This window comes from Notolabrus celidotus, chromosome 5, assembly GCF_009762535.1.
Source record: "Notolabrus celidotus isolate fNotCel1 chromosome 5, fNotCel1.pri, whole genome shotgun sequence".
NCBI classification, from domain to species: Eukaryota; Metazoa; Chordata; class Actinopteri; order Labriformes; family Labridae; genus Notolabrus; species Notolabrus celidotus.
The window spans coordinates 25,560,855-25,588,316 of record NC_048276.1 but is presented as its reverse complement, the minus strand read 5'-3'; the positions used below and the strand labels follow the sequence as shown (position 1 = coordinate 25,588,316).

The 27,462-nt window shown below is 38.4% G+C and overlaps 2 protein-coding genes across 3 annotated transcripts; both read left to right on the top strand.

The window, feature by feature from the left end:
- The first annotated feature begins 446 nt into the window (after window positions 1-446).
- On the top strand, window positions 447-7,668 carry LOC117812248 (vasodilator-stimulated phosphoprotein-like). The gene is made up of 12 exons (XM_034682904.1): window positions 447-652; window positions 3,279-3,450; window positions 4,169-4,349; window positions 4,507-4,820; window positions 5,008-5,135; window positions 5,237-5,285; window positions 5,382-5,418; window positions 5,751-5,793; window positions 6,048-6,122; window positions 6,238-6,304; window positions 6,472-6,529; window positions 7,194-7,668. The coding sequence occupies exons 1-12, from the start codon at window positions 648-650 to the stop codon at window positions 7,235-7,237; spliced, it is 1,173 nt and encodes a 390-aa protein (XP_034538795.1). The 5' UTR covers window positions 447-647; the 3' UTR covers window positions 7,238-7,668.
- A 7,219-nt stretch (window positions 7,669-14,887) lies between these two features.
- On the top strand, window positions 14,888-27,299 carry LOC117812965 (RAC-beta serine/threonine-protein kinase-like). Of its 2 annotated transcripts, none has more exons than XM_034683972.1 (14): window positions 14,888-15,031; window positions 16,937-17,058; window positions 17,243-17,371; window positions 17,571-17,682; window positions 17,760-17,910; window positions 18,786-18,917; window positions 19,642-19,707; window positions 20,234-20,302; window positions 20,469-20,591; window positions 21,687-21,815; window positions 22,033-22,247; window positions 22,337-22,424; window positions 23,603-23,705; window positions 24,418-27,299. In XM_034683972.1, exons 2-14 carry the CDS (start codon window positions 17,013-17,015, stop codon window positions 24,495-24,497), a joined length of 1,443 nt encoding a protein of 480 aa, XP_034539863.1. In that variant the 5' UTR covers window positions 14,888-15,031; window positions 16,937-17,012; the 3' UTR covers window positions 24,498-27,299. The 2 variants fall into 2 exon arrangements, with proteins under 2 accessions (XP_034539863.1, XP_034539864.1); XM_034683973.1 differs by having other exon boundaries at window positions 14,890-15,031; window positions 16,934-17,058.
- The last annotated feature ends 163 nt before the right edge of the window (window positions 27,300-27,462 follow it).

Sequence of the window (27,462 nt, the reverse complement as noted above, 5' to 3'; positions counted from 1 at the left end):
TTAAAATGCAATAATGTTATCATATCTTCTTCAAAACTAGTTGCTATAATTATGCTAGAAGCACTGACGATCCTATACAAGTGTAATTAATTAATCATAAACACATGCACACACACGCATATACACATGCATACACGCGCATATACACATGCACTCACGCACACACACACACACACACACGTGCGCACTCACACACACACGCCCACACACACACACACACATGCACTCTCTCTCTCACATACACAGACAAAAAGTCAAACTGTCTAGATATTAAATTAATTTATGAAGAAGCGGGACTCTGAAGAATGAATAACACAGAGATAATTCAGAGCGACACAATGATGGCCTTATAGTAGAGTATTACAAATTAGATTTCAAAAGAACCAGTGAAGGAGAGGGGAACAGGAAGAGAGACAAAAAAAAGATCTAGGAAATGAGAAAACAAAGGCAGAAGTGCAAGCGACTGGTGTCAAACACCATCGCTGAAGAGGGAGCAACAGAAGGTGTGCAGGAGAGAATGACAGTCAGTTTGATTAAACAACACATTTAAACTGTGTTTGTGGGAGAAGAAAGTGGTTTAATTGATGAGAAACAGCAGGTTGTTTCAGTTGAGCAAGTGAAACTCTGGTTTTTACTACAGCTGAAGAATGGGGTGAGTAATTTTCTACAGAGTGATGATGCTTATTTAATCAAAACTTTGTTCTCTACATCATATTGATTGCATCATGTGTACATCTGATTCTTCCTTACTAATAACTATTATTTAATTTGTTACATATACGAAGAAATGAAGCCCATATTAGGCAGTGTTCTCCTGTGCACAGGAAGTGGTATGATATGTAAACCTGTCTAACAGGAAGTGAAGGTTTCCTACAGGCAACAAACTTTTCAACAACTAGACTGAAAATAACTCAATGTCACAAAGTCCTACAGAATCAGAAGCAAGTACATGTTATGTTTTTGCAAAATAGTTTCTGTGTTGAAAGTCACAAAAAATGTTACTGTGGCTGATTTTAACTTAATAAATTTTACTGTAGTTCTGTACACAAGTACAGTTATAAGGATCTGATATGCAGAGGCGTGTCTAGATTTTTTTGTCTGGGTGGCAAATCTGGGGCACTGACTTGTGCAGGGTTGCATGAAGTATGTGCAGACGCAGACACGTGAATAGCCTTTATTAACCACTTCTGTTTTCTCTTGTCAAATCTGCTCTAACTGCTGACATTGACGTGATATTTCTGTTTTGCTTTTTAACATTAAATAGTACCACAAATGAGAGAAGCATTTCAATCTGTGAAGAAAGCTGTGTTGTACAGTCACACATCACACATTTGTAACTGAAAGAGGCCTCTTTGCTGCTTGGTTGATCTTTTAGTTTTGGTTCTTGCATTCAATTTATGGACAATACTTTCTTTAACTACTGAAGCATATTGCTACCCCAACCCAAAAAACAACAATTAAAAGAATATTATAATTTAGGGGGCTTCACAATGTTCTGAATGAGTCTGGAGGTTGAGCACATCTTGTTGATCAGCTGCCTGAATGCACGCAGCAGAGACCAGAAGTGTTGCTGTAAGTGTGAAACAAATGCAGCAACATTTATTTTCATCAGAAGAGAGACATTTTACTTCTTTATTTCCGTGTAGTGCTGGTCAGCATCGTGGATAAAATTATACAGCATGTACAACTGAGTCAAATATTTTGCAATGTGACATTTCTATTTTGAGAACTGGGCTGCAATTTCAGAAACAATACAAATTAGAAATATAGACAAATGGTCTTAACAATTACAACAATAGTAACATGCTGCAAATACATTGATGATACAAAGTCAACAACCCACAGACCCCAGAAATACCAGCAAAAGAAAAAGCCCTCATATCAAGTTACTGAGAATACAGTTGTTACACAATTATGTTAGTTGGTCAACGTAGGAACCTGATGCATCATGCTGGTTAGGCCTAGCAAACCACCCCTGCTTCTCATGCACAGTGTAGTCTGATGCTCTGACTTGAGGTTGATAAAAATAGTGTGACAAAAATAGTAATAGTTATTGAATAAAAAGTGGAAATTATGGGATACTAAGTCAAATGATTAGAAAAAAAGTCAAAATAATGAGATGCTTGAAATTATGAGATTTCACATGTAAGTCCACATTTGGGTAAACACATTTCTACAGTCTCTTGACGTTGGATCAACATCCTCACCATCCAATAAGCATAGTAGTATTCAAACTACTATCTGTCAGCTACAATTCCTTGTAACCAACATTTCTGGTGCATCCACCTGTCACCAAAAGCAGATGGTTGCTGCGGGGTAAAGGTTGACAACATGTGTCATTCTTTTTCTGCAGGAGCTGTAAAGTAAGCACATAAAGAATTGTATCTGTTGAAAGGTCATGTTTAAAGTAGCACAGTGTCAATCTCATTTCTCTGTCACACTGAATACTAAGCACAAGGAAGAGAGATGCTACTGTGACTGTTTTGTAAAATAATCTAATTTGACTTTTCATATCATAATAATGACCTTTTTATCTAATAACTATGACTTTTAAGCTGATAATAATTACTATGTCACAATTTGGACTCTTTATCTCATGATTATGATTTATTGTCTCATAATAATATTATAATTTCATAATTTTGACTTTTTTCTCATCATTTTGACTTTCTATCTCACAAATTAGCCTTTTTATCTTATATTACAACTTAACATCTGGATTTTTTTTTCATTTAAACCAAGTGCGATTTTTTTTAAATCTGGGGGAAATGGGCTTCCATACTTCCATACTTCCATACGGAAATTCCTCTCCTCAGCATAGAAAGCCTGGTGATGCAGTGGGTTGATTCTGTGTAGCAGTACATTTAAGAATGGGCTGTAGATTTCCTTCTCCCAATATAGAAACCACATCAGATCATGACTATCAATTCCTTAGCTGGTTGAACAAACATTTTTCCTTCTAAATTTTGTTTAAGCATAGCATAGCTTTTTGGCATCTTTTTATGTCATTGCTTTATCTTTGCACCAAATAAAAGACAGTGGTATCAATAAGAGCACCAGTATATAAAATGATACTGATCATTTTATTGGAAGCACAACACCTCAGTATTTAACTTGCGTGTCTGACCTATGGTGTCTACATCCACCCTTTGAATTGACGCTATTCAGATAAAGACTGATTGATTGACCTATATGTTTGTGTCTATTTTCTTCCTATGTGGCCTCTTCTCATAACCATCTAATTTCGTAATTTTTCCTCATCTCTCTCGTTGAAAAAGTGAGTCCAGTATCTGCCAAGTGAGAGCAACAGTCATGCTGTATGATGACACCAACAAGCGCTGGGTACCAGCAGGATCTGATACTCCTTCCTACAGCCGTGTCCAGATCTTTCACAATCAAGGGGCCAACACCTTTAGAGTGGTGGGGCGGAAACTCCAGGCAGACCAGCAGGTATAAGAAAGTAGTATAGATACATCCAAATTGACTGTAACTGTCACGTGTTTCTGGTCATGTCGTACGCTTGAAGAAGATATTGCTTATAGTAGATGTCACAGTATCTGTTTTTAGATTAGAATGACAAACAAAACATGCAGTGTGACTGAGAATAATCTCCTTTTGTGTCTTTTCCCCCTGCAGTTATCATCTGGTTGATTTGAATTGAACTGTGATCCATTTGAACCGTACAGATTTTTACAGACAGAGAGAATTAGAATGATAATACAACACAAAATACAGTGTATAGTTTTTCTCAGAGTCCAATGCACTTTAAGTGAAAATAAACTGACAATTGATCATATAGTTTAAATAAGTCACTTGTGACCTTTTGTTTTTTGTGTTGAATTGCTCAACATTGTATAGACATCAAGTACAGAGTTAAAAAAAAAAAGGAAAAGAGATTTTATTCATTTCTCAAAAATGAGGTAAGATATACAGACACTGACTGACTTTACACACCACAGACTTAATATCTTATAAGTATGTAAGAGGTAACCTATTTAAAGCTGTCACTAGAAAACGCCTTCTGCAGTGGAGTGAGGGTCTGGAACAGTTGATATTTCAGGCCATGTTTCATTCAAGGTTTAATTCCTTCTTTGTGTTTATAACATATTGATCCCCAAAGTAAAAATCCTCTATTCAGAGACAATCTTGGTCCTTCTTTTTGCACTAGGTGGTGATCAACTGTCCAATAATCAAGGGGATGAAGTATAATCAAGCCTCACCAAACTTTCACCAGTGGAGGGACCCCAAGCAAGTGTGGGGGCTGAACTTTGGCAGCCAAGAGGATGCTGCTCTCTTTGCCAGTTCCATGAGGCATGCATTAGAGACTGTCGGCAAACCTGCTGGCCCAGGTAAACACGGCCAATCAAGAGGTCACAATCTATCCAGCTGAGCTAGCGAGAAGTGCTTCTAGTATAATTGATAGTATGATTATGTCTATAAAGGTAGACTGATATTGATACTAAAATACTGGGTTTTAAAAGAAAAAAATGTTCTGCTGATACACAGTTCAGAGCCCTCAGGTCCCTGTTGCTGCCCCATCCTCTCCTGCTACTCCTGCACCTCCAACCCCAGTGACTGCCTCAGGGCCACCCCCAGCACCTCCAGCACCCCCAGCACCTCCAGGACCCCCATGCCCACCTGCACCTCCTCCTCCTGGGGGCATGGTGCCACCAGCACCACCCCCGCCCCCACCCCCGCCCCTATCTGGTGGTGGTGGTGGAGCTGGAGCTGGAGCTGGAGCTGGGGCTGGAGCTGGGGCCGGAGGGGGGAACGATCTGGCTGCAGCTCTTGCAGGGGCTAAACTGCGTAAAACTGTTAAGGTAAAATGGATATTAACATTTGTCCAATTCACCAATGCAATTGTCCTGATGCACATTTGCTCTTTGCTCTATGCTCTATGTATAACACTGTGTGAGACAGTATAAAAAGAGTTTGTGACAAAAGATCGACAATGGTGGTGTCCATGTTCATCTGAATCTAAATTTAAAAAAAATTCTGTGTTCTAAGGATGAGGGAGGAGGGGCAGCCCAAGAAACCAAACCAGCATCAGGTGGAAGTGGAGCTGGGGGTGGAGGTGGAGGTGGAGGTGGAGGTGGAGGTCTCATGGGAGAAATGAGTGCTATTCTTGCTAGAAGGTAAGTTTTTCCTAAATAAATAAGAGAGATTCTATATGTTCTTAACATTCTGATACTTAAGACTTCTGGATGTCAATAATATAACCTTTTATATTTTACAGGAGGAAAGCTGCCGATGTTCCTGCTCCAAAAAAAGCAGAACTTTCCAGAGTAAGTTAACTGATGATTATGGATTTACCTCAAATTATTATTTGAGTATTTTTATGTGATCAATGTTAAATCAAATACTTGGAATGTCTTATGCAGGAAGATTCGGACTGCTCAAAATCCGCAGGTGCAGAAGGTAAGTAATGCTTTTTATTGGTCCCGGCAGTTAGTGATAGTTTACAGTCTTAAACTGAGTATGTATTCACTTTTTGTCCCATCACATAGTACTGTAAAATAAAAACTGTTTCTGAATCAACAAGTTAAAAATGCTTCTTAATTATAAATTCCTGGCTTTAATAAATATTGCCTCACAAGTAATATTATATCCTCTTTCTTTTCACCACAATAATTCATTGTGGTTTATCATAAGGACTTTTGATGAGTTTCTGGACCAAAACTGACAGAAATGAAAACAAACCTTTCTGATAGAAATGTTATGTATTAATATGTTTGATCATATTTTATCAGAAAGTAATGGAAAGGCCAAGGAGAAATCTCCCTGCACTCCAAGGTAGGTGCCTAGACTATCAAGCACTCAGTAGTCGCATAATGCATCAACACATTTTGTTACGGTTCACAGTGATTTGTCATACTTGCTAGGAGGGAGGGGCACAGTTTATATTTGTCATTATTTATCCTCTCAACTACAACATCTGTGGTAATCTATGTGTAGATTACGGACAGGCAGTTCGTCAACAAGTTTGTTGTCACATGACCTAATATGACTTTCCCTGGCTTTATAGCATCTGCTTGTGTTTTCAATAGGCCTAAATCCTCATCCATCAATCAAAGGGACTCCACATCTCCCTTCTCCAACTCTGCAAATGCCCCACTGTCCAGGTACCAGTCCCACTCTTTTTCAGCCTGCTTCAGAACCTTCCCTGCTTTTGAAGCTGCATGAAGGTCTCATGGCATCCAGTTTTGTTTTTGGTTAACATCAATCTGTTTATTTTAGGACCAAAGTGCCGGGAAAGGGCTCGGATGGTGTAGGAAGTCATATTGATATGGAACAAATCAAGCAGGTTGGTTCCCTCATTTCCTTGATTAAACAGCCTTCAACTTCACCAACATTAAGGCTATTTTAGGTCTTAGTAAAGAATGTGTCAATTAACCCTTTAATGTATAGTGTTCACTACAAGTTAAGGGACACATTTGGAAAATAATCCCAAACCATGACCTTTTTTTAAAGGAAATTGTGGAAGAAGTGAGAAAAGAACTTCAAAAAGTAAAGGATGAGATCATCAAAGGTGAGTTCTAACTTCTAAGTATGTTATCCCATGTTGTTATGAAGCTACAACTATCCATATAAAATATATGATTCAGGGCACTCAGTTCATCCAACTCAAATCCTTCACCTCTCAACCCTCCCCCGTCACTTCAGGTGTGCCCCAGGGCTCTGTCCTGGGGCCCCTCCTCTTCATCACCTACCTTCTCCCACTTGGCAATATCTTCCGCAAATTTGGCATTCACTTTCACTGCTTTGCGGATGACACCCAGCTCTACCTTTCCAGTAAGCCCGACTCCACTCTCCCACCCTCCTCCCTCACCCACTGCCTCTCTGACATCAAGTCCTGGTTCACCTCCAACTTCAGAGCTTTCAGTCGCTCTGCTCCCCAACTCTGGAACTCACTCCCACCAGACATCCGAAACTCTGACTCACTACCCCTCTTCAAATCAAAACTCAAAACCCATCTGTTTCAAACTGCATTCCCTGCTTCATTTCCACTGCTTCATTTTTAACTTGGTGTTACTTTGCTTGTTGTTTTTATTAATTTTATCGTGTTGTTTTATTTATTGTGTTTTAATCTGTCTGTAAAGCGACCTTGGGTGCTTTGAAAGGCGCTTCTAAATAAAATGTATTATTATTATTATTATTATTATTAATAGCTTTTATTCTATTTTAATTTACAGCATTGACTGAGGAGCTGCGAGGTGCCAGCCAGAGTGAAGAGTGAACAGTCCAAAAGACTGTAATGGATCAAGAAAACGTTGAATAGATGATGATTAGATGCTCAGGCAGTTGTGTTTTTTTTTGACTGAGCAAAAAGATCATGGTACAGGTTGAAGCTAATACAGATATTTATACTCATTACTGCTCAGACTCTCAGAAATCAATCAAGGAGCCGTTATTCATATTATTACATAAGAAAATACAGACACAAGAATATGGTACAAAACAGCAAAATTGATTTATCTGAAAAGAGTAAGAACTATAATATTTAATAATCAGTTGTTGTTTTTGTTGTTGTTTTTGGAGTCGCCCTTCAGTTTACCAGACAGATTTTATTCCAACAGAGAAAACATTTACAAGAACACAGTGGAAAATGGGAATGAGAAAACATCCCATTCATCACCAAAAAATATGAATAAAACAATGAAAACAAATTCATCAGTGTTATGGTGGTCAATTTTTGAACTGCTGATTTCTGAACCACAGCTCCTTCTTCTGCAATACAGTACATGCAACAGTTCACCTTGCACTTGTTTATTTCGGTGACAAGTGAAACACTCTATTTCCCGACCTTCCTCTTTATTCTGTTACACTTCTGGTGTGGTGCATAACCCATTGTGTATGGGGTGCAAGGACCTGTTCGTCGCCGCTTCTAGGCTTTAGTTATGGCCCTCACACTGAGTGAATGGACGACCCTGTTGAAATCCAAGGAAAAAAAATGAAATTAAGATTTTCAGATAAAAACAGTGTAAATACCTAGCTCCATTGTACATACTATAATGATCAAATAGCCCTTCCCATGGAGGTTATTTTCACCTACATGAATGAAGATTGCTAGGCACATGCAAAGACCTACAAAAAGTATCTTGAGCCCATACAGACCAAACAGGCTTTTGGTTTTAACATTTTGAGCTGCAATCAAAATAGGAACACTTTTTGTGATTTACATGGTTCATATTTGAATATATGAAGTTATGGTGTTAACTTAGGTTCGGGAGCAGGACCACGCCTAAACCACACCCTCAATCACCTGACAAGCCTTCTTAAACGTAGCCAGCCTACTCCAACTGCTTGTCCGTGATTCTTCAACCCACCCTCCCTCACCTTACTCTACTGCACTTAACCTATTTCCTTGTCCTCTCCTACTCAACTCGTGCTCGCTCCTTCTATGCCCTGTCTACTTCCAGGTACAACCTGGGTCAAGATCAGCTCCGGCAGGATAACGCTGAGACGGAACCCCCATCCTGAGTCTCCTTCTGCTGGGCACACCACGCACAACTAATTCATTAAATATTCAACTTATATCCTTGTGTGGCGTGGTCCTTGCTAGTGAAACTCCTTCTCAGTTTCATCTGATGAAATCCAAATGTGTTAACTGTATTGTAGACACGTTAAAGATAAGATGTTGTGAAAAGCTAGAGTTTTTGTGGGCGTGCTGAGTCCTCAAAGATGGATGTTTTGCAATAAAACAGGAAGCAGTTTTATCTCAGATATGCATGCTTCAATCCGACCCAAACTTCACATGCATGTTCAGGTTCATGACCTCAACAGATCCACATGGCAATAATTGATCATAGTCATAGTATCCCCTAGAGGCAGCAGGAACTTTCATGCTTTCACTCAACAAGCTGAATTCCCAAACCTGGAGCAGATATGTGCATGAGAGTTGATCAGAATATCTGCTTGGTAATATGTCGAAATATTTTCAAATCGTTTTTCAGGATTTACAATGCCACCCATAGGCAACAGGAAATTACTTCCACAGAACAGTTCTAAAATCCTACCTGGTTTGCCAAACTCCCCTAAAATTAATTCAGTATATTCTAAGACCTTCCTACAAACCCCCTGCACAAAGTGCACAAAGGCCTACATCATAGGTATATAAAATAGATACCATATCTCTCCTCCCACTGTGAGGCCATCAGATGTAGTGCTTCCCCTATTGAATGGCGGCAGTAAAGGTCAGAGAGCTTGGAATTGTCTAATCTGGTACTCTTCTGCTGTAAACAAAATATAAGTAAAACACATGCGTTTCCAAACACGAAGTTTGATGATGATATTATCCTCAAATCATAAGTATAGGCGGCAGTTTGGTCAGTAGGGCTACTTATTGGAAACAATCAGTTTTAACTTCCATATCGAGTTTTGAATCAGCTTCAGTCTCTTTCAAACTGTTTGATCATTGCACCATCATGAAAACTTCTACAGATGATCAATTGGCCTGAGTTATAGCCTTGTTTGCTGGTAAAAGCCAGTGCTACTGTTCGAGTGCTTAAAAATACAAATGTGGACAGTCTCAGCCTGAACAGATCAACATGTGGTTCATCAACCACAGGTGCACTGTTGCAGCTGCTGCACAACCAACAGCGTCTTGTGGTTGTGCATAGCTGCTTGTGTCTGCTTGTCTCTTTATAGACTACAGACTACAGTCTAAAACAAGAGACTAATGAAACGAAATAGTTAATTCATTTGCACATTTGCATTGAGAACATTTTCAAGAAACTGTTCAAAGAGAGGTGAACCTCTCCTCATCATTATCAGAAAGACTTTTTAACTTTAACTTAATGAATTGATTGATGTCACACATTTTCCAGACTTTTGTTGCCACTTTCATAACTTTTTTTTAACGGGTTGCCGTGGCACCAGATTGAAAACAAGCATATCATTTCCCAAAAACAAATATCTCTATTCCAACATGTGATATTTCATCTTGTGCCATTTGAAATTAAGTGGGTTTTAGTGTTATGCAAGTGTTTTGTAACAAAAATAACACAAGCAAAAGTAATAATATATGCCTCAAACAGTGGGTTGCACGGAAAGATTGACATTATATAATCAGCTAAAACTTTTAGATGCCTAAAGCCAGATTTAAGTGTTTACAGCACATAAAGCAGAATTAACAGTGAGGTCAGAACAGAACTATGGACATGATAGATTTTGAGGTGGCTGTGTCTCAGCAGTAGATTTGATTGTCTCCCAATCAAAAGTCAGTGGTCCAATCTCAGCTCCTGCAGTCTGTGTATCCTTGCATTGCTCCCAGTTGTATAATCAGCAGTGTGTGGGATTGGGTGTGCACTTTACATAGCTCCCTGTGGGAAGAGGAGAGAGAAGAACATGGGGGTTTTTGCATATTGAGGCCCTCTTAGAGCTGGAGTAAGAAGACTAAAAATGTTTCATTTGTTCATTGATTGATTGATTGATTGATTGATTGATTGATTCATTCATTCATTCATTCATTCATTCATTCATTCATTCATTCATTCGAATGTTATTAGCTCACTTCAGTGTTTGACAATACAACATATTCAATACACATCTTCACAAAATAGAGTATACACTGTGCATGAACAAACAGGAGCAGGAAGAAGAAAAACGTATAATACCTGCCCCTCCCCTTAATCACAACATAATCTACCACTAAACAAGAGGCTAACCCATTGGTAATCACCTTCTCTTTTCACAAAGCATTATGTAACAATGAACACTGAAACAATCAAATACAGATTTACTGGATGAGTTTGTAGTTCCCCATTACTTTACCTTTTATCATTCTTTTAAAATGCAAAATATTTGAGCAGCATTTTATATTATCATCCAGAGAATTCCAAAGTTTAACTCCAGAAACTGAAACACACATTTGCTTTAATGTAGTGCGCGCGTATGGACTTTTGAAATTAAATTTTCGTCTATGAGCCTCCTCATGAGATGTAAACACAGAAAACTTCTGTAAGTTTTCAGGTAATAATCTGTTTCTGGCTTTAAACATAAATAAAAATGTTTTAAAGTTCACTAGATCTTTAAATTGTAATCTATGAATAAAGGACAAATTGAAAGAGGGTGGGAGAGCGGGGTAATAGCTTTTTTTTTTTCTATCTAGTTTAACTCAACCTAAACCGCCATTTTTCTGATAGTAGTTCAGACTATGTAAAATAATTTGCTACAAGGGTGTAACACTATGGATGGCAACCGCCTCTGACCATAGACTGTATATATATCTATGGCAGGGGTTCCCCCGTGACCCCTAACGGGATAAGTGGTCAAGATAATGGATGGATGGATGGCAGGGGTTCCCAAAGTGTGGGTCGAGATCCCCTAGGGCAGGGGTGTCCAAACTTTTTTCAAAGAGGGCCACATTTGATGTTGTCAGAATCCCTCAGGGCCAGTCGCTCCTACTGAGACTTTGGAATCCTAAAAGTTATCTATGAAATGTCTATTGTATAACAATTATTTTAATTTTTTTCTCAACAAAACAGTAACTAGGAAGTCTTCAGTTCTCCACAAGCCATGTAAACATTAGCAGACATCATCTTCTTCTGGAGATAAATGTTTTTCATTAGGGTCGGGCAATATGGGAAAAATATTGTCTCATTATTTTCCTATGGCAGGATCACGATCTGGATTTCATCACACTTCTTTTTCCTGCTGTTTTTAAGAACAAAACACTTTTAGAACAAAATAATTATTTTCCTGCATCTAAAATCAGTCTGATGTCATTTGTGACTTTAAGGAGGGCAGTCTCTGTGCTGTGGTTTGATCTGAAGCCTGACTGGAATCTCCCTAAAACGTTATTATTGATTAAATGAACTAAAAGTTGATTAAAAACAATTTTCTCTAAAACTTTGCTTAAAAAGGGGAGGTTAGAAATAGGACGGTAGTTTTTTAACTCTGAGGGATCTAAGTTGGGTTTTTTGAGGGTAGGTTTCACCATGGAGGTCTTAAAAACTGAGGGGAAGATGCCTGAGCTGAGGGAGGAGTTGATGATCGTGGTTGTTTCACGTGAGAGACCAGGGAAGCAGGATTTAAACAGTTTTGTAGGGATGGGATCTAAAACACAAGTGGCAGACTTCATCTTGCTCACTACTTCACCCACAGCCCCTTCTGTCATTAAAACAAAGGATGGCATGGTGACTGGAGGCCCGAAGGCAGGGAAATCCCAGGGGGAGTCGCTAACTACATTTAAAATACTTTTCCTGATTAAAACAATTTTTTCTCTAAAAAGTTGGCAAAGTCTTCACATCTGAGAGTTGAGTTATTATGAGTACGAATGGGTTGGGGGTTTAAAATTCTGTCGATGGTAGTAAAAAGCACTTTGGGGTTATTTTGGTTTTCTAAAATAATCTTTGAGAAATGGGCTTGTCTCTCTTTCCGGACTGCATTATTGTAGATAAAAACTTGTTCTTTAAAAATCTCAAAATGAACATGTAACTTGTCTTTCCTCCATCTCCTCTCTGTTTTCCGACATTCTCTCTTAAGCTGACAAATAGCAGCAGTTTTCCAGGGTGGTCTGTGGTGCAGTTGCCTTTTCTTTGTTTGTGCTGGGGCAGCTGTGTCCAGACAGAGTTTGAGTTTATTATTAAAATCAGTAACGAGGTGGTCAGGCGAGCAGGATGTGGATGGAGGAAAGTTATTCAGCAGATTAGTGAAGTGTTGAGTTACATGTTCATTGATGGTACGCTTTGTGACAGTGGTTTCAGGAGGTTCATTAAAAACAGAAAAGGTGGTGTTAAAAAAAGATGCAGAAATGGTCAGAGACGGGGACTTGTGTGATGGATGAAATTTCAATATCAATGCCCTTTGTAATTACTAGATCTAAAGTGTTTCCATGGATGTGTGTGGCAGTCTGTACATGCTGGGTGAGGTTAAAAGACAAAATTAAATCGAGGAAGTCCTGAGCCCTTGTGTCGGTGGAGTTGTTAATGTGAAAGTTAAAATCACCAAGTAAAATCATTTTATCATAGCCAGTTAAAACAATGGACATAAAATCATAAAATTCTGTTGGACAGGTAGTCCATATATGAAGCTTTTTGAGACGTTTCTGGGTTGACTTTAGTTTTGTCTGTGCGCTTCATTCAGAATGTGATTAATTTCTGTGCTATAAATAACACACTTTAAGATGGAAGCTTGGGGCCATAAATAAATGGACCTTGGGCCGCAATTGGCCCCCGGGCCGTACTTTGGACATGCCTGCCCTAGGGGGTCGTGAGACACAAATGGGGGTCATGAGATGTCTTCCAGAATGTTGTTTTTTTTCAGTTATGTAAAAATATTTCTTATCACAATAATTTATTTTTGTTTATTTATCTTTCTTTTCTTATGTTTATCTTCCTTTTTGTTTGTACTGTTTATTATTATTATTGTTGTATTTTTTTGTATTAATACTTTTTCTTCTCTTTTTGTTGGTTTTGTATTACTTATATATCATTTGGTAAATTGTGGTGAACAAAGAAATACTGAGAAAAATGCAATAAAAAAAGTTGAATGACAAAAGTTATCTAAAAATAGTACATTTTGCCCATTATAGTAAAAATATTGACAAAAATAGAGGCTAAACTTGAAATAAAACCTTCAAAATAGAAAATGTAATGAGTTTTCTGCCTTTCTTTTTCCCAGATGACTCCTTAGTTTAGGGTTAGTGAAAAGTTAATTACCAAAAGCATCAGTAGCAGTAGATTCATTCATAAAAGCACAAGAAACAGCCACATGCTCATACAGTTCGGCCCATTATCTGCAGACGAGCTAAAAGAAGCCACATTAAATCACTTTGAGGGACAGTGGGGTCGCGGGCTGAAAAGTTTCGGAACCCCTGATCTATGGTGTAGGCTTTTGTGCACTTTGGGCTTGGGGTTTATAGGAAGGTCTTAGAATATACTGAATTAATTTTAGGGGAGTTTGGCAAACAAGGCCAGAACCGGAGAGTGGGAGAGTCGGGTTCGGAGTATATATACCTGAGCTGGGAGTTAAAAAGGGGGTGTTGATTCCTGACCACATGTCAGTATTTACTGCTGAAAAATGGCGGTACTATGGGCACTTTGGTGGGGAGAGGACAAGAAATTGAGGCAGGTAGTAATATGCAGTGATTCAGCAGCAGTAATGACATCAATTAAAGAGCAGAAGTCCAAGTCTAGGCCGGATGTGTTAGCAGAGATAAATCAAACGCTGTATAGACTTCACACAGCAGGGGGTAAAGTGAGATTTGTTTGGGTCCCGGCACACATGGGAATAGAAGGAAATGAGGGAGCAGATATGATGGCAAAGAGAGCCACAAAGATGGATAGTGTTGGAATGTGTTTGCCTTATGGACTGCCGGAGTATAAAGAAATTATAAATCGGTGGGTTAAAGATGCATGGCAAAATGCATGGGAAAATGAAAGAAAGGGGAGGTCATATTTTGAAATTCAGAGCGCAGTGGGAAAGGAAAAATATTTTGTTAAGTGCAAAAGAAGAGACGCAGTAGTTATAACTAGGCTGAGGCTCGGGCATTGTGGGCTCAAGAGTGGGCTGGCCCTGATAGGGAAGCACCCTGATGGAATGTGACTGTGGGGACGTGGAGTCAGTGCATCATGTTCTCTTGCAGTGTGAAAGATATGCTCGGGAAAGGAGGACGCTGTTCAGAGACCTGCAAACAGCTGGAGAAGCAGTTTTCAGCATGAGCACGTTATTAAACTTGGACAACTGGGCGAAAGAGTCTGTTGGAGTTCTTGCACAGAACAGGAGTGTACTGTACACAAGAATATCAGAACTGATCTAAGGATTTGATTCATCGACCTGAGGAGGGCAGCAATACGCCGTTGTTGCGTCTAGCCTGCCGTACCCAAAGAAGAAGAAGAAGAAGAAGACAGCCAAACAAGGTCGTACTTCTCATTGCCTGCAGGAGGCGGTGTGTGTGTCCTGAGAGCAGCGATCATCATTGAGATGCATGAAGAAGAGACTCCATAGTGTTTTCCTGTTTTGTTGGCCTTCGACTGGATTTAGCCTGTCAAAACTGCACCAGAGCAACGTGGGATAAAGTTGTTGAAATGTGCGTTAAATCTTTTTGTTATGTCTCAAAGTGTAAAACTAATCGACTTGAGTATGTATTGAGTAGCATTTAACTTGTGGGCCACGAGATGGCCTTTGAATAGTTTACCTCGACACTTACACGAGATAAAATGTGTGTGTTAACTTCCAGTGAGCATTTAAATTATTATACTTAAGCTTTCTTAAGTGACTTAAACGTTAAAGTACAGCGATGAGCTCTTTGTATCTGAACACGTGGAAAGAAAGCGTATTTTTATTATTGTAACACTCTCTGAAAATGTGATATTGAGCTCAATATTGAACTAACGAAAGACTCTTGTGATTTTGGCTAAAATAGGTAACATTCAGCTAACGATGCATACTTTGTTTCAACTTTTAGACATCTGAAATTTGAGTAGTGTGTGTTCAGGAGCAGAGGAAATATGTATATGGACAAAAAATACTTGCAAAATCTATTTCTAAATCCACATTTCCTGTTGTGACCCTTCGATAACGGTGTTATAGAATAATATTAGCACTCAGCTAACCCATGCAAGCTCACTTTTAACAATAGCCTTAGTTTACAGTACAGAGAGATTACTGTTCTGTCTGAATGTTTAAAGATATTTTTACTTTAGCAACATCTGTGATAAACGTCAACGATATATGTACACGTAATTGTTCGTGTACACAGGTTTAAACTAGAGTCTCACCAGGATGCTCACATGCAGTTCAAGCCTTTATTTTTGGCAGAAATGCTTTTACTTCTGAGCTGTAGTGGAAATTATACTGAAATATTCTACTCGAGTATAAGTACAGGGACATTGATGACATTTCACTTCAGAAGATGTAAAACTACCACCCTTGTAACCTACTCAAGTAAATGTAAAAACTTAACTTTAAATGTACTTGAAGTACTAAGTCTGCAGTACCTATTTAAAGTAGGGATGCACGATATTGGATTTTGTTGCAGATATTTTACAGCTCTTTAAGCCGATTACTGACATTTTTTACTCCCCCCCTGCTTTTTAGTAACAGCAAAGTATACCAACCTCTATATCAGTAAAGCTCAAATTTCAGCAGTGGCTCTCACAATGAGCCATACCTGACTTTAGCAAAGGGAAATATGACTAGGTTTCTGTCCAAATGTGAGGATTTGTTGCGTCCTTGTAGTTTCTAATGTTTTAAATTTAGCTCTCTGCACTAAAAGGATCATTTATTTTCATGGGCTTTCAGAAGAAGTGTGCATTTCATAAAACTTACAACAGTTGACTGTATGACTAGAAATAAATTTAACTTACAACCCTTTTTTACAACACTTGTGTGAAATGTAAATGATTTATTTGAAAATAGCAAAAAGACAACACAACAAATGTTAAAACTGTGTTTCATTTTTGTTCGAATTAGTTGCCAGCAACATGTTTCAAAAGAGGGGGGGACAACAAAAACAGAGTGGAAACTTAGTGAAATACTTAAAAAGCACACCTGGTAGGAGATATCACAATAAATTAGGTTAAGTCTAAACAGATTAGTAACCTGACTGGGTGTGAAAAGAACTTCCATAAAGGCTGAGTGTTTTTGGTGTAAATAAGAGACAGAAAACCAATATTTGATGACCTTTGGGTTAACATGACCTTGACCCCACCTTTTAAAATATATTCCTAGCAACTAATTCAAAGTATGCATTACTTTTTCTTGAAAAATTAAGTTTTCAGTTTGAACATTTGATAATTTTCTTTCGGGGTTTTCCAATTAAATATGGAAATGAATATGGATTACATTTTAAACAACATCACAACTTTTTTGGAAACAGGGTTGTAACATAATTCCCTCTGCCGCTGCTAAACTGTTCATATTATTTTGTCAAACTGCAAGATCTTTGTCAAGATGGTTCTATTTTTGTGTTACTGCTTGCTGCTTTCAGCAGGTTCCCTTCAGATCTGTCTGCTGTGACTGAGACTTGAGTGAAAAAGTGAAGTCCTCTGTTCTCCTCATCTCTTACGATGAATGAAGTAAATGTTGTCAAAGAGGGCTGGCTTCAGAAAAGAGGTAAGGATCAAGACTATCTGTTCGGTGTCTTCATTTTAAATTATTGTATCGTTACTGTTGTCAGTTCAAAAGTTTGGTCTCAGTTTTATCAATTCCTACAATGATGAAGTCTATTGACTCCAACTGCTTCTGATCATGTTACTGTGTACTGGATGTACTTGCTAACATTCTTTTTCTGGCTCAGGTGAATATATCAAAACATGGAGGCCCAGGTATTTCATACTAAGGAGTGACGGTTCCTTCATTGGTTATAAGGGGAAGCCTGACCTTGGTGACCAGACTTCACCACCACTCAACAACTTTTCTGTTGCAGGTCAGTCCTCCAGATTTTAAAAACACAACTCTAAACAATGGTCAATGTATTCTTGATTTCAAACAATCAAAAGCCATTTCTTTCTCTTTTTAAATCTCAGTCTATCCACAGATGTTTTATACTTTTTTATATTTTAATCCCTAAAACTGAGATCTTCACCATCTTTGTGTCCACCTTCGTTCTGATTATCTTTTCACAGAATGTCAGTTAATGAAGACCGAAAGACCCCGCCCCAACACATTTGTCATCCGTTGTCTACAGTGGACCACTGTCATTGAACGCACCTTCCATGTGGACAGCAACGAGGAAAGGTAATAACAGTCTTTAGCTTCTGTGTGTATTCATTTTGACTGAATATCTGACAAATGATGGGATTTTTGCTTCTCAGAGAGGATTGGATGAGGGCAATCCAATCTGTTGCAAATAGTCTGAAGATGAGGGAACAGGAAGAGGAGGAACCAATGGATATGTTTGGCTCACCGAGTGAAAGCAGCCTGGAAGAGATGGAGGTGGCTATGTCTAAGATGGGCAACAAAGTGGTGAGTAGATTAAATAATGGGGACGTAGACAATTGTAGGCTGACAAAAACTGTCAGTTTAATATTTTCTTTGACATGGTGTGTAAATATTAGTATTTTTTTGAGGGCACAGTAATAGAAAAATGTAATTTTTATTCCCTCCATTTTGGTATACTGTGTAATTTAGTCTGTCTTAAGGGGTAGACTAATTATCGTACTGCAGACAGTTTTATATTTTATTTTTTTAGATCCAAATTTAGTTGCACTGTACACATTTTAACAGTGCTATACTAAGCGTGCAATTCTGTAACATTGCTTAGTATTTTCATTGTTCTTTCAGGTGTGCTTAAGTTCAACATTAAGCTATTTGCAACATACATAAAACACAACATTTATAAACACAATCTGGAGGGAAAACCTGTTACAGTTGGTGTGTGAGTGCAAACCTTGAGGTTGTGGGAGTGTCAGCAGTTAGGCTCCTTTCAACAACAGCATACCCAGGCATGCAGGCACTTATGAAACATTAATGCCATAAATAAAACCACTAAATTAGCTTTTTTTGTTTCTCAACCAAAAATAAGAAACATTATTTTTTTTGGGGAAGATGAAACCTCTGCAAATGTTTTGACTGTAGTTGGAAATATGGGAACATGAACACTATGGGAGTCTTAACCTTAAAACAATAAGCAGATCATCAGGAAGCAGTTCAGTGAGTTTGAGAAGCAGCTTGAATCTCTTGTTGATGTGCTGTATTTTCAGAAAAGGGTCAGAGAAACGCAATTTCAGTTATCAAGATGCCATATCCCATGTTTTAAATTCTATACTGCAAGTAAACTAAATACAAATGTTAGAAATGTAAACAAAAACTTCTGTGTCTGTTTCTAATGTTTCCTCCAGAATATGTGTGACTTTGAGTACCTGAAGCTGCTCGGTAAGGGGACCTTTGGGAAGGTGATTCTGGTCAAAGAAAAGTCCACCGGAGTGCATTATGCCATGAAGATCCTGCGAAAAGAAGTTATAATAGCAAAGGTAAGTATAAGGTGTTATTTTAAGATGAATGAATTTAAGTTGCAGTGGTCTACCCTCTCATTTTGCCACCAGTTCATAATCTTTGAGATGCAGTAGGTGTGTGTGTCCATTAAGGGATCACAGAGGGCACAAGATGCTTGGAGCTACAGTTCTCTTTTTCACAGCTCTCAAAACCCAGTTCTATTAAGGACCTGGTCCCACATTTTTCTAAACCCAAAAATTAGTAGCATTTGAGCTTATCAGTTGCTGTAGCAGGACAGCAATCCTCTTCCACCATGGTAATCACACACAAGCTTTCTCAAGTGGAACTCTGCCATGCGCGATACAGAGAGCAGATGAGCATTGTAGATGCACGAGCGTGTAGAGACAGATATGACATCCCGTCATGTAAATAAGATAAATAACATAAGGATATTTAGTCTGTTTAATTAAAGAACAAGGTATAGACCTGATCTATAAGAGAGGTAACCTTGAATTGCTTCTGCTGTGATCTGGTACTATATAGAAAATAAAATTAACTGAACTTCCATGGGGCTGCGGGTGCCGCTGCCCCCCAAATATAAAGGTAGGGGAAACACTGCATAGTCTGTGAGTGAGGAACTGCTAGAACAAGATTATATCAAACTAGAAAGTTACCATCTTGATACTCTTGCCCTTGTTTGTAAAGCTTTCCCTTTTGTATTATATTTTTTTAATGTGTTTAACAAAGTGTGTGTCTTTGCAGGATGAAGTGGCACACACAGTCACAGAGAGCAGAGTGTTACAAAACACACGACATCCTTTCCTCACGGTAGGAATGCTAACAAATGAACCACTTGGTAGTAGATCACTGCTGTGTTGTTTCTACACAGTGTAGTGTTAACACACTGTGTTTAAGCCATAATAATGGTTTACTATAGATCTTAGGATTGCAAATACTATGTGCTGTCTTTTTCCATCCTTCCCTATTCCAGTGATGTAATTCTGTGAAATTAAGTTTGATTCGATTCTGAATCTCATTGTATGCATTATGCTATGAAACTATGAAATTGCTCTTCTTTTCAACTAATCTATATGACTGATTGTTAAAACTCCATTATGATACCATTACTCTTGTTGTTTTTTATAATGCAGAAATAAACTAAACTCATTTTGATGAGGTTAGGGGGTCATTAAAGGGCATTAATCACTAATCCCTTTCCATATGCATATGAAATCCAATTTTTTGTTAAAAAAATATGAATAAATAAGACAGATATTATAGTATTGTATAGTGCTTGCAGAGTTACTACCCGTTCATCCACTGATATTGACTTTTTAATCCTTTTTTCCTGCAGACACTGAAGTATGCCTTCCAGACTCACGATCGGCTCTGTTTTGTAATGGAATATGCCAACGGTGGCGAGGTGAGACCTTGTCAGCAGCTTGACACACACACACACACACACACACACACACACACACACACACACACACACACACACACACACACACACACACACACACACACACACACACACAAAACAGATCTTCCCATTGGTAACTTGGTTCCATATACTCTCACCCCACCAGCTCTTCTTCCACCTTTCCCGTGAACGAGTGTTCACAGAAGACCGAGCACGCTTCTATGGTGCTGAGATAGTATCAGCACTTGAGTATCTCCATTCACGTGAGGTTGTTTACCGTGATCTGAAGGTAAGAACTGAATTTCCCTGCTGGGGATCAATGAAGTATTATCTCATCTCTGTATTGTCTCATTGACTTGTCATACAATCCGTATTGAAACTTATAGTTAATATCGCAACATCAGAGAATGCAATGTGATAAATTCTTAATTCAAAGGTACTTCATCAGAAGATGCCTCTAATTGAACAAAATTGAAGCATGTGGAACCAATGCAAGCAGTTAGAATCTTCTTTAGATTTGTATCAATTTGTCAGATTCAATTTCTGGCTGAATGTTATTTTACTCTTATCAGTTGTTCAATGTGAGCAGTATTAGACTCCTAAAGTGATGTCAGTATAAAGCTTAATTTTTGCCCTGATACACCCATGAAAGGGAGCAACATTATAATGCATGATGCTTAAAATATAGTATGATAACAATTGCCAATAAGTAAAATCTATTGAAATTACAAACCTTATTTTTTCTGTTCAACTGGAAACTTAAAATGAGTAAAAAAAAATTATATTTGGCAGGTCGTCTACTAATCTTGGAACCTTTCAGCCAACATTGTGTCACTTTAGACTAGGCATTGCCAGTGATTAACTGAATTAATTTGATTCAGAATCACCAGGTCCTGTTTTGTAAAATTTCCAATTAGATATTGAATTGTTTGATTTGATGTATTTAGGGATATTTCAGCTCAATACAAATTTAGTTTCTAAATGTCAGAGATTCTCAGGGCACTAATTATATTAATTGTGCATGGAACCATCTAACTGGATGCATTATTAATAGACCATCATTTTTGTTAAATCATGAAAGACACGTGAGCATAGCAATGTCCTTGATGCAAAGTTTACATTAAAGAGTACCTACCAGCTTTTTGTCAGTATAATGTGTGGTTGTCCAGCAGATACCTCTGAAGAAACATGTCTTAGGCAAGCAGGAACCGGTTAAGGATCTCCAGACTTGTATCTATCAATCTTATGACACATTCAAAAGACTCGCATTCTACATTTGATTAAAAAAAATAAGGAGTTTTGAACCCAATTAAGCCCTGAATCTGTCAGGTTATCTATGATCAGAAGACTCAAATTTAGTGTGTTTTATTTTGATCTCTTTCAGCTGGAGAATTTGATGCTAGACAAGGATGGCCATGTCAAAATCACTGATTTTGGTCTTTGTAAAGAGGGGATTACCCCTGATGCTACCATGAAAACTTTCTGTGGAACTCCTGAATATCTGGCTCCTGAGGTAAAGTAGAAGTTCTGATTTTTATAGATGGGACTTTATGATTTTATATCTTGTGACTAATTGGAAAATGAGGGTGAAATTTGTGAACAGTAAATGAATTGTGCTGCACTTTATCAAACTCGTTCTTTTGTACAGAACTTAAACTGGGTTTACTTGGAGTAAGAGATGTCAAGTTTCTGGTATTAAAAATTGTAATGAGGAAATGTCTGTTCCTCAGGTCCTAGAAGATAACGACTACGGCCGCTCTGTGGACTGGTGGGGTCTAGGTGTCGTCATGTATGAGATGATGTGCGGCCGCCTGCCTTTTTACAACCAGGACCATGAACGATTGTTTGAACTCATCCTCATGGAGGAGATTCGCTTCCCCAGGAATCTGTCACCTGAGGCCAAGTCTCTTCTTGCTGGCCTGCTCAAGAAAGACCCCAAGCAGAGGTATTTGACCCAACCAGCAGCGTGTGTTTATTGATTCTGAACAACTGCTTTAGCATTATATCTTACAAGATCTTGTTTGGACCTAACAGGTTAGGTGGAGGTCCTAGTGATGCCAAAGAAGTAATGAATCACAAATTTTTCATCACCATCAACTGGCAAAATGTTGTGCAGAAGAAGGTAAGACACCATGAGGCAAAATGAAGGAATGTGTGTTAGCTTTGTCTTTGTTATCATCTCCAACTTAAGCCTTCCACTGCTCATAGATGAAAGTCATTAAGATAGATACAGTAGGGGTTGGGAACTGTTCTGCTGGAAATGTAAGGTACACCAAGTACAGCTTGCTCTAAAGTGCACATCTGCAGAACACTTGACACTAATTCTCACTCATTAGAAATTAAATGGGAAGGGATCGTTACATAAGGCTCCGTCGCAATGGAGATTCAAACATTGCATTCAAGTGCCACTCTCTCTGCATATAGCTGTGGAACGGCAACTTCTGTCCTGTATTCATGTTGGTATGATTTAGCATGGTTCCACTGTGTGTACCATGTTCTTAAAGCCGACTTTCTGGACAACACTGTAAAGATATCGCCACAGACTCTGTTATCCTCTCAGCATAAACACAGCTGACGGCAGTTTGGAGACAATGGCCCTCATTTATCAAATGTGTGTATGACCGAAAACAGGGTGTACGACAATTTCCACGCAAAGTTCGCAATTTATCAATTTGAACGTGGTTGGAGGATACGCTCATATCCCACGCCAGGTCTCAGTCCGTGTATGCAAGTTTTCATGTCAGTGTGGAGCGCGGTGCAGCAAAGTAAATCTGTCTGTGGCTGAGAATTAGCGCGCAATGGTGCAGTGCATTTTTAGACAGACAGACAGAGGATCACAGATTCATATTTAGATTGTTGAAATGTTTTTTACGGTTCACTCTCTATCGAGCCTGCAAAATGCTTTTAAATGACGTTGAGCAGCGCGAGATTTCTTCCTATAATAAATCGGTCTTTTCTTTATCGATTTACTTTAAAAATGGACGAAGCTTTCAGTACATATCAACACTCCCGTGTGCACAGTTAACTCTCTATAGAAAATATTGTTTGTGATTTAAACAGAAAAACACAAATATGTAAATTCACCAGAGCAAACTGAATTAAACTTTAGCTTTTGAAGTAGGTTGGGTTTCTTTTTTTTTAGAAAGATGTGATTGATGACAGGACTTACCACGAAGAGGATTGTTTTACTCCTGAGTATTTTATTGAATGGATTGCCTTTGTGTGGCAGCTGACTATTTAAGAACGAAGAACATTCAGTCACGTGAGATCAAAACCAACATTCCCCTTTTTCCATGTCAGCTCACCCCACTCTTCAAACCACAAGTGACATCAGAGACAGACACCCGCTACTTTGACGAGGAGTTCACGGCCCAGACTATTACTCTAACTCCTCCAGACAAATGTAAGTATCCATTGACTGATGGACCTTTTCAAATCCAAATCGACTGTATAAAAACATTGATATGACAGCTCCCTCAAAGTAAAGCCAAAACATATGAAGCTGGTGACTGGCGATAGTATAGGTGACAAAGCCAGCCTCTTCCAAGTTAACAAATGGGACAACGGGGACATGGGTCAAAGTAGAAAATTAATTCAATCATTAATTTAATTCACACATCTAATTATTCTTAAACATAGCATTCCTGCATTACAGCCAGTTCTTATCAGCTTACCAGCTTTTCCATTTTTCAGAAGTTTTGATGAGTTTCTTTATGCTAAAAAGAAGGGATGTGATGTCATGATCAACAGCTCCTACAGCATTCTGTACCCGATTAGCAGAGTTGAGGAAGAGTGGCAAGAGAAAACATGACACCAACACAAGAGTCATCAAACTTTCCATAGCCCTGAGTGTCTGCTTCAAACAAATGCTGTTCTGCTGTCATATAAGTGCAGCAGCTCAAAGAGCTGATCCCCTTTGCTCATTCCCTGGCTTAACTAGCGCAATTTTTCAGCACCCATATGAGGGGTATTTTGGCTTCATTTTTCCACAACAGGAGGAGATAGAGGCGCATCGTTATCTGTATCTGTATCTGTATCTGTATGCAGTAAATGATCTGGACAGGCAAGTACTGCGAGTTTTTGCACTACTGATTTCAGCTGCCTTGTTCTTACAGATAACAGCGTGGATTGTGAGGACCCAGGCCAGCAAGCACATTTCCCCCAGTTCTCCTATTCTGCTAGCATAAGGGAGTGAAAGCATCTCTTAGCCATACACACACACACACACACACACACACACACACACACACACACACACACACACACACACACACACACACACACACACACACACACACACACACACACACACACAGAACAAAAGAAATTAAGAAACAAACACCTTGGACACATCCTTTACTGCTATAAAATGACCTTAACCTCTATTATTTACAAGGTTTTGGTCCCACCAGGATCTTTTAATGCTTAGACTGGAATCATATTGTTCTGGAGAAGCCCTCTTTTGTCCACACTTTGGACAATGGAGGGAGTGTATAAAACTGGAGAACCTCACACTGTAATAGTTCAGCACAACTCAAGAACAAAATCAGGGCTCTGTAGCACCTTTGGATGGGCTATACACAACAAATGCTGCTTTTTCCGGCTGTGAACTGTGGACAATCTTTAACACTATCCTTTTATGCCTTATGAGGAACCATACAGGTCCTCCAAAGTGCTTTTCTTCACAACTATGAACTAGCTGTTACCTATGGTGACAGACGGGTTTACATATGAGGGAGGAAGGAGCTCGACTATTATTTCTGCTAGGTGTGTGTTTAGATTTCTTTTTTTTCTTCTGAGAAAACAGGTGGCATCATATCCAGACTGTATGTCAATTATTCAGTCAGGGTGTCAGTGACAGCATGGTTTGTGTGTGTCTAGATAAAACATTTTCCAAATATGCATCAATTACTATGGGTGAATTTGAATACACATGATGGAAGTGTCTGTCGTGAAAAGGGTTTGACAAAGTGAAACACGGCGTGTCTGAGAGAGGCTGTGTATTTTAAATTCTATTTAATGAAGCGACAAACACTTCAAAATTAGTTTGCTTTCATCCAAGAATGTGAACTTTGTTAGCAGATCTTTTATGTGTGATTCAGAATGTCTCTATGCACAGGTGTCTTGCATATATATTTTTAATTTGACAGATTTTTGATGATCCTAGAGCGAAAAAATTCACCACAGCTTTGTGATTTAACCTGATTTTTTAACACTAACTGCATTTCACCAAGCCTCATTTGCCTTTATGGGCATGCTCGTAATGTAGCTGAAACCTTCCTGGAAAAACCTTCAAGCTTATTATTAATAAACATCTCAACAAAATGTGTCTGCTGCACGGAGTAGAATAAACTCCCCAGATAAGAAAAGTTGGCATCAAATGTCCAATCTGTAACTCTTGACTTCTGTGATCAGATAGTATATGATTTACATTTTTACTTTAGAATATTTATTTTAACAGAGTTCTAGCAGGCTGCTTGTGTTAGATGTTATATGATAACTGTAGAAATCCTCAAAAAAGAACACTAAAAAAGATGCTAGTAGTGAAACTGAAACTGATGTTGATGAACGGATAACCAGGCTTAGGCACCAAACGGAAATTATTTTCTTTTAGGAAGGGTCATATTTAGTGTGCCACCTTTTTTTGCTCTCAAAGTTTATATTTAAAGGTTTCAAATTCACGTAACATTTTTGACACTAAGAAAGTATTCTTTCTCCAAATGATAACACTTTATCTGCTGGAGACTTGACATGCTTGTTAGCTATGCAGAAAAGGCAAACCTTGTAATGCCATAATTTACAATGTAAGTTGAATATTCATACAGCAGTAATATTAGCTGTAAAATCTTCTGTAACTATCATATTTTTTGCTGTTTTGAGAATGTCAAGGACCTTTAAACTGCTGCATTTGAGTCAAATATCTTGAGTGCATTGAGGTGAAAACATCATGAACATGATTGCCTTAGTGCAGTCATGACCTCCAATAATGCTTCTTATTTAATTTTATTGTCTTCTCTGTGAATTAACACTGAACATTATGAAATTGTAATTGAGAGGGTGTGCCTTTTAGATTTGTGATACAGACCTATGTACCTGTGTTCCACTGCACGGCAGACAGCCTGCATGCTATACTGATGAGCTGCTGGTAATAAATGAATACTGGTGTAGACAACCTGCTCAGCTTAACATACATCACAGCCTTCTACCAAATGTAGTATTTTTTTAAAAGCAATCATTTTTGGGGTTGTTTGTCTTGTTATTTTTCTGGTCTTACTTCAAACTCTGTTTTCATCTGATTTCCTGTACCCTGTTGAACTGTTGAAAGAAATGTTTTTGTTTTCAGTTTCAATATCCTTTTTAAACAATTTGTTTTTGCTTGTCTGTGAATGTAATTCTGAGAGACAAAGAAAAATACCTGTTTAATTTTGAACCATCTTTATACATCCTCAAGTTTGTTTTCATTCTTTTTCCTACCACTACAGGGTGCTCCTCTTCTTCTTTTGGTAATACTGTCTGTATTACCAAAAGACTGAAGTCATGCTTGGTAAACAACTGTTAACTGTGTTGAAACAGCAAAAGGCAGAAGTTGCCAGCAGCCAATCTGAGATCACGAAGAGTCTCATTTGCTCTCTACAACCATAGACACTACCACTGCAGATGGACTATGAACAATAACAGCCTTGATGATGTTCTAAAGCTGAGGCAATCACTGTAGCCAAATGCCTCTAAAAAAAGTGCAAATGCAGAGCTGCGGTCCAATTGTTCACTTTCCTTTAAACATAACTGTCACATTGAAAACTGTAAAACAAGTGCAGAAAGTCTATTTGATCCGTTGGTCTTTGACAGAATGGATTTACATGAGTACTAAATCAGTTGTAAAGACATGCCCTGTTTGACAACATCTGTGTGGGGCTACAAGAAAGGCAATGTTTATGAAAGTCATTCTGAAATGGGCATTGTGCAGTACAATACAATAATAAATTTGACATTTTCATAATCTATTTACTTGATTAGGAATATGGAAAATCTCAGGAAATTAACATTTCTGCCAATACCATAGATTATTGTTGAGGTTCAATTTCAATTCTTCATTCAACCACCCTCCACTCCCCAATATCTCACTTTTCACCCATATGAGCTGGATTCATGCAATTTTTACC